Source organism: Cibotium barometz, chromosome 21, assembly GCF_041138505.1.
Source record: "Cibotium barometz isolate CiBa-2024 chromosome 21, ASM4113850v1, whole genome shotgun sequence".
NCBI classification, from domain to species: domain Eukaryota; kingdom Viridiplantae; phylum Streptophyta; class Polypodiopsida; order Cyatheales; family Cibotiaceae; genus Cibotium; species Cibotium barometz.
In genome coordinates this window covers 7,846,023-7,854,121 of record NC_141066.1, presented here as the reverse complement: position 1 = coordinate 7,854,121, position 8,099 = coordinate 7,846,023, and the positions used below count along the sequence as shown (strand labels likewise).

Genomic DNA, 8,099 nt, shown 5'->3' with positions numbered 1-8,099 from the left:
GTATCTTCTGCACGTGTTTTGATTGGCCATACAAGCATTTTCCTTGATTGCATTACAACTAACCCCGATCGACAAAATCACAGTTCAATTCTTGTTTGGAGGGCTTGCAGGCTTCCATCAACTGTCTTTTGGTTTAGGACTCTCGGTTTAGGAAGGTTGTTTCATCTGTTGCTTTACGCGGATTTCATGAAACCACGATTGGAGTGGGAGGGGGTTGTGCAGATTGATAGAGGAAAAGGAAGTGGAAGAGGAGGGAGGGTAGCAGGTGATTAGAGGAGGAGGAGGAGGAGAGTGTTCGCGTAGGAAGTGGAGGAGGAGAAGAGTGTTCGTGTAGGAGGCATCCGGGCTGCTGCACAGGCAATCCAAAACCTTATAATTATAAGGTTTGCAAATAGCACATTGGGCCCGTTTAGTTAATATATACCACACTAATAGAAGTTGTCCATATACCACACTAATAAAAGTTGTCAATGTGTACTCTTCCTCAATTTAGAAGAACTATGCAAGCAGGTAGTTCACGTATCGATAGATTTTTATGGAATGGCTACCCCTCGCAGTGGTGGCACAAACGTAGCTTACATACCGATCGCTTATCACAGAAGGACTACCCCTCGCAGTGGTGGCTCAAACGGAAGAGCATAGTAACTGCTGCTGCCATGTTTTTACATGATCGAAAGACACAAAGCTCTAGTGTTTGGCCTCCCTTTGATGTCATCCCTGGCGCCATTGGTACTTATCCGAGCTTAGTTAAAGCTATGCTGATAAAAACAGAAGAGCCGGCAAGAAGCAAGGGAATGCACAAGAAGGGCATTCACATTCACTTAATGAATCAAAGGTAATTTAGACCTTAAGTTGTACTTGATAGTCAAGAGAGATTTTTTTTATACACGCACACACGTGAACATACACACTTAACACATACACAAACTTTCATGCACACGCATACAGACCTACATATGCATGCATACTTTCATACAGACCTAACCTACATTTATACATACATTACATACATAAAAACACACTCACGCACATGCACACATGCAGGTCCCAGTCTGGCCAAGAGCATGGCCACCAAAAAAAGAGTCCTTTTGTTCAGGATCACAACACACACACTTTTTTTTTTTTTGAAACATACACACACTGTTTTATATTATAGTAATTCTTATATTACCAGTGGGAGACCTCATTGCGAGGTGACAACCCACAAAACCTACAAACAAAACATCATGACACAACTGAGGTCCCTACATAGGGGCCATGGATTTGACAGCGTAAAAGCAATCAAAGAAGGCCATGTATTGTTGGTTGTCTATTTGTTGCAAGTTTCGGCAGTCATGTAGAGATTGTCTCAACAAGCATCGGAAGTAGGTGTATTGGTCCAGAGGAATGTGTCCAAAATGCATCTGATTTCTATTTTGCCATATTGTCCACAGTGCCGAAAAAGTAGTCCACGTGAAGAATACCCCGAAGTTGGTATATCGTTGTGGAATCCGGGCGAAAAGCTAATATATCTTCCCAAATTGAGCTCCTGGGAATTGCGTGCGAAGATGCCCTGAGAATCTGTCTAGGAGGGCACGAGAGAAATCACAATACTATAGCAAATGAGGCTTTGTCTCATCACGTAGAATGCAACGGTGACATCTTGCCATAGTGATTTGCCTCTTTTCCGAGAATACACCGACAGGCAGAACTCCCACAATGCATCTCCAAAGAAACAGCCTTTCTTTCAGTGGCAAACCATTTTTCCATATGCACCTCAACAACTAGCCCGCCATCTATCTGTTTTGTACATTGCAAAGTGCGCATGATCCGCGATCCAAGGAGGAGCAAGCAATTTGATATAGACCCTTTTAGCTGCTAGTTCATGTAACCCTGTAGCTTGAGGTGGAGCGACCCGCCAATCCTTCAAACGCTCCTCATGATTCAGCGGAGGCACTGGTTGAAGATGCTACAAGAGGGTGCGTATGAGATGCCATAGGGGCTTCTAGTGCATGCCTAACCCATACCTCCGGTGTGCTGTTGGGAAGGAGATAACATAGCCTTCATCATTGACCACATCCGCCACGAAACGTATACCCTTTTGTGACGGTAAGAAAGCTTTCCGTGGCTCAAGAAGGCCTAACGGAGCACGAAACAGGCTACTCCAATGTATGCTTTCCAGTCTCATGGTGTTTCCATCCTTGGGTGATCTCTCTATCAGCAATTTCTAGTCCATGAGTAGCCTAGAGCTGCATGGACAACCTCGGATTTTTCCTCTAAAATGCCCGAAAACCACCTCCCAATAGTCCGTGGTCCACGCACCAAATGTGGCGGACTTCAAAGTGGTGCACATGGCTACTAACATATGTGCCCATGGCTGTTTTTGAGCTGCAAAATCAGCGAGCAAAGTGGCTTTCCTCGCAATGACATAAGTATGAAGGTCGAGAATGTTGATGCCCCCATGATTTCTTGGCATACATAGCTTGTCCTTTCGCAGCAATCTGAGGCCTTTAGTATTGTGCTTAGTTTTCCAAAGTATCTCTAGTATAGCAAACATGTACACATCCAAGTGCTTCTTTGGCCAAGCAAGCAACGGCAAGAAGAACAATATATATGCAATGAGAATGGAATGCACAATACGGAGTCTAACATGGAAGGGCCATGTGGCCAACTTCCAGTACTGCAATTTAGCATTTATTCTTTGCAAAACCCAGTCAGCCTGGAGTTCGAGTGACGTGTGCCAAGCAAGTGGGTAACCCAAATGTAACCATTTGATTGGAGGGAACAAGAGCCCCTGTGAGGGCAAAAGGACGAAAGGACCAGATGTACGAGAGATAAGAGCAAAACAACACAGCATGAAATAGGTGAGTGAGTCTATATATAATGGTGAGTGAACATATGTACAAGAGCCCTTTGATGCGAGGTGACTCTGAGTAGTAGACCCATGCAGAAGCAAAGAGGATGTTGGAGCTGAAGCACGGTCGGTGACGAAGGCTCGTGTCAATGTGAGGCAAAGGCACTCCGTGAGGTGGTCAGTGTTGAAGGCTCGCGTTGGTGGATGCAGAGGCACTCCGAGGTGGTAGTGGGCAACGGAAGGTGAAGTGATGATGCAGTGTCATGTGCATGATCAATGCCATGGACAATCCTCAGGTGCTGATCCAGAGGCGGCAGCCAGATAAAGACTATGAACCAGATAGGAGCACAAGAGGACAAGGGTGGATTTAGAACAAGGCCTGGAGGGGCTTCTTGACCATGCGTTAGAAGCCAAGACAGGGGGTTGGTTGAACCGGAGGAAGGCAGGAGCCAACGCATGATGAGCAGAGGTGATATCTCAGGTCGGGCAGCGCTGAGGATAATTTAGGGAATGAGGACTGGCCGACCAGCAGTCGGCCAGTTGGCCAAGCCTTAGAGAGGGCCTATAAAAGGGGACCATGTACTCATTATTAGAACCATTCAATCCTCTAGGGATTGGGTCAGTGGGAGTCCCATAGGGGGATAGAATTTTGGGTGTTATCACCTTTTCTTCAAGGCAGCCTAGGGCTGTAGATAAGTACCTTTTTGTACTATAGTAATATACTGAATTTTCCTGCACATCTCTCTCTCTCTCTCTACTCTCTCTACATATCTGCGTTTTGCATCAGATGTTTTCCAGTAGTGTTTAGGACTGAAAGAAGACTCTTAAAGCTTCCACGTGTTACATTGGTATCAGAGCATTAGGCTCAACAAAGCTAAACACTGATTCAGTCCCATATGATGGTGTACAGGTCCAAGGTACAGGAAAGTACACGGATACGAAGCCCAAGGCAAGGAACACAGAATCGGGAAGAGCTCCCAAGAAGTTTGTTGGTGGTGTTCCACAAAGCCAAAGGGGATGGCAGTCCTGTGAGCCAGATAGGTTCTCGGGCAACGGTCCCAAGGGAGGTTTATCCTCCAAGGGTGATGTGAGGGTGCCAGACTCATTTCTCAGGAATGAAGACCAAGACAATGTTCAGAGTCAGGGCAGGAATGGATTGTGGACTAGATGGAGACCAATGCATAGAGCTTAGTCTGTGAGACAGAGTGGTTTGGAGAACGGGCCGGGCTTTCAGAGAAAAAGGGTTGCTAGGGATGGATGGATGACCGAGGGACTTTGGGAAAAGATTGGGATGATGACCGTCATCCAAGAACAGGTTGGAATCCCGTCATCAAGTTTAGCAGAGGGGGATGTCACGTGCATGATCAATACCATGGACAATCCTCAGGTGCTGATCCAGAGGAGGCAGCCAGATAAAGACTATGAACCAGATAGGAGCACAAGAGGACAAGGGTGGATTCATAGCAAGGCTTGGAGGGGCTTCTTGACCATGCGTTAGAAGCCAGGACAGGTGTAACGTGCGGAAGCTCTGGGTAGTCTTCTTTCAGCCCTAAACACTCTTGAAGACCTTCTGATGCAAAAACGCACCATCTGATGCAAAAACGCAGGTAGAGAGAGAGTAGAGAGAGAGAGTGAGAAGTGCTGGAATTTCAGTATATACTATGGTACAAAAAGGTACATATCCTTGCAGCCATGGGTTGCCTTCATAAAAAGGTTCCTAACCCTAAATTCTGTCCCCTATGGGACCTCCTATTGACTCACACCCCTAGTGGGTGGAATGAGTAAAACATGGAGCACTTGGTGCCTTTTATAGCACTCTTGGACAAGGTAGGAGCTGGCCGACTGCTGGTCGGCCAGTTTTAATTCATTAAATCCCTTTAATTCAGCCGACTGGTCCTGGTTCTGGCGCCTGCCTGCTGCCCTTATCTGCTGGCTCAGCCGACCACTCCAGTATGCTGCCGACAGCTCTTTGACCATGCTGATGCCAGCTGACAGCATCCCTTTGGTTCTTTCTCCAAGCCTTGCTTCAGTCTGCACTGCAAAGGTGCTCTGAGTTTTGTGCTCCATCATCCTGGTTCTTCTACTGGGTTCATACTCTTTATCTGGTTGCCTCTTCTGGATCTAGCTCTCAGAATGTCCATGGCATTACTGATGCACATGACATCCCCCTCTGCTAAACTTGATGACTGGAATCCAACCTGCTCTTGGATGACTGTCATCATCCCAATCCTGTTCCGAAGTCCCTCTGTCATCATCCATCCCTGGCAAACTTTTTTCTCTGAAAATCCAATCTGTTCTCCAAACCACTCTGTCTCTGATGAAGATCTATGCATCTGGTCTTCCTCTTAGTCCACAATCCATTCCTGCCCTGGCTCTGAACACCGTCTTGGTCTTCATTCCTGGAACTGAGTCTGGCACTCTCACATCACCCTTGGAGGATCAACCTCCCTTGGGACCGTTCCCTTAGAACCCATCTGGCTCACGGAACTGCCATCCCCATCTGGCACTGTGGAACACCACCAACAAACCTCCTGGGAGTTCTTCCCGATCTGTGTTCCTGCCTTGGGCTTCGACTCCGTGTACTTTCCTGTACCTTGGACCTGTACACCATCATCTGGGACTGATTCAGCGTTTAGCTTTGCTGAGCCTGATGCTCTGATACCAATGTAACGTGCGGAAGCTTTGGGTAGTCTTCTTTCAGCCCTAAACACTCTTGAAGACCTTCTGATGCAAAAACGCACCATCTGATGCAAAAACGCAGGTAGAGAGAGAGTAGAGAGAGAGAGTGAGAAGTGCTGGAATTTCAGTATATACTATGGTACAAAAAGGTACATATCCTTGCAGCCATGGGCTGCCTTCATAAAAAGGTTCCTAACCCTAAATTCTGTCCCCTATGGGACCTCCTATTGACTCACACCCCTAGTGGGTGGAATGAGTAAAACATGGAGCACTTGGTGCCTTTTATAGCACTCTTGGACAAGGTAGGAGCTGGCCGACTGCTGGTCGGCCAGTTTTAATTCATTAAATCCCTTTAATTCAGCCGACTGGTCCTGGTTCTGGCGCCTGCCTGCTGCCCTTATCTGCTGGCTCAGCCGACCACTCCAGTATGCTGCCGACAGCTCTTTGACCATGCTGAAGCCAGCCGACTGCATGAAGGGAGGGGTATAAATACCCCAGCCCATAATCCCATTAATCATCTCATAATTCACCAAGAGCCTCAAGCATTCAAGGGCCAGGACAGCCAAGGGTTTGCTAAAGCTAAGGGGTGAAGGACTGAAGGTCAAGGGCAGGTTTTCCAGCCAAGAAAAGGTCAAGTACTTTGTATTTGTTTCAGATTTACATCATTCTAATAAAGCAAATACACCATCCGTGGTGGGGGCCCTACAGAGGGTAATTGGGACCCAATACCGTGTCCTTCTCCATCTCCCCCTTCTCTCTCTATTTTTCTGCACATCGTCTTTCAGTTTGTGCGTTAATTCCGTCGCGAAAAGAGTGCTGATTTCTGAGTTTTGAAGTACCGATCCTTCTCCGAAGCTTCCGCATATACCAATGTAACGTGCGGAAGCTCTGGGTAGTCTTCTTTCAGCCCTAAACACTCTTGAAGACCTTCTGATGCAAAAACGCACCATCTGATGCAAAAACGCAGGTAGAGAGAGAGTAGAGAGAGAGAGTGAGAAGTGCTGGAATTTCAATATATACTATGGTACAAAAAGGTACATATCCTTGCAGCCATGGGCTGCCTTCATAAAAAGGTTCCTAACCCTAAATTCTGTCCCCTATGGGACCTCCTATTGACTCACACCCCTAGTGGGTGGAATGAGTAAAACATGGAGCACTTGGTGCCTTTTATAGCACTCTTGGACAAGGTAGGAGCTGGCCGACTGCTGGTCGGCCAGTTTTAATTCATTAAATCCCTTTAATTCAGCCGACTGGTCCTGGTTCTGGCGCCTGCCTGCTGCCCTTATCTGCTAGCTCAGCCGACCACTCCAGTATGCTGCCGACAGCTCTTTGACCATGCTGATGCCAGCCGACAGCATCCCTTTGGTTCTTTCTCCAAGCCTTGCTTCAGTCTGCACTGCAAAGGTGCTCTGAGTTTTGTGCTCCATCATCCTGGTTCTTCTACTGGGTTCATACTCTTTATCTGGTTGCCTCTTCTGGATCTAGCTCTCAGAATGTCCATGGCATTACTGATGCACATGACAACAGGGGGTTGGCTGAACCAGCACTGGTCGGCTGAACCAGAGATAGACAGGAGCCGGCGCATGATGAGCAAAGGTGATATATCAGGTCGGGCAGTGCTGAGGATAATTTAGGGAATGAGGACTGGCCGACCAGTAGTCGGCCAGTTGGCCAAGCCTTAGAGAGGGCCTATAAAAGGGGGCCATGTGCTTATTATTAGAACCATTCAATCCTCTAGGGATTGGGTCAATAGGAGTCCCATAGGGGGACAAAATTTTGGGTGTTATCACCTTTTCTTCAAGGCAGCCTAGTACCTTTTTGTACTATAGTAATATACTGAATTTTCCAGCACATCTCTCTCTCTCTACTCTCTCTACATATTTGCGTTTTGCATCAGATGTTTTCCAGTAGTGTTTACGGTTGAAAGAAGACTCTTAGAGCTTCCGCGTGTTACATGCAGACTCTAGTGACAAGGGTGCTGTGGTATCTGAATGGTGATGAAGAGCAGAGAGGGTTGCTGTCCCGAGTTGTGCAAGCTTTGGACAAGGGTGCTGCAATACCTGAGGGGTGGTGAGGAGCAAAGAGGGCTGTCATCCCGACTGGTGGAAGTGGTGCAAGCTCTGGTGACAAGGGTGCTACAATACTTGAGGGATGGAGAGGAGCAGAGAGGGCTGCCGTCCCGAGTGGTGAGATGGTGTGTAGAGAGTGGGCTGCTGTCCCAACGTAAACTGTAGAAGAAAAACGATGATAAATTGTAGTAGAGAGTGGGCTGCTGTCCCAAGTGTACTGATAATAAAATGCTGAGGTGCTGTACTGTGTAGCAGAGAGTGGGCTGCTGTCCCATGAACTGAAGATAAAAATGCTGATGTTCTGTGTGTAGCAGAGAGGGCTGCTGTTCCATAAGCTGAGGTAAAACGATGGTATGCTCTACTGTAGCAGAGAGGGCTGCTGTCTCATGAGCTGATATGAAATACTGATGATATGTAGCAGAGAATGGGCTGCTGTTCCAAGGTATGCTGTTGAAGGAAAACGTTGTAGATATGCTATCAACGAAGAAGATGTGTTGATGTAGGGCGGGCGCCGGCAA

At 47.2% G+C, this 8,099-nt stretch overlaps 1 protein-coding gene across 2 annotated transcripts in view; it reads left to right on the top strand.

Annotated features, from left to right (window-relative positions):
- The first annotated feature begins 332 nt into the window (after positions 1–332).
- The window catches only part of LOC147626798 (pentatricopeptide repeat-containing protein At2g39620-like), a 38,959-nt gene continuing 31,192 nt past the window's right edge, over positions 333–8,099 (top strand). The window contains exon 1 of one of the 2 annotated variants that reach the window (XM_086815347.1): positions 333–835. In XM_086815347.1, coding sequence (XP_086671473.1) covers positions 471–835 — 365 coding nt within the window. In that variant the 5' untranslated portion in view covers positions 333–470. The remainder of the gene's footprint in view (positions 836–8,099) is intronic. The other variant, XM_086815348.1, reaches the window with a different exon arrangement.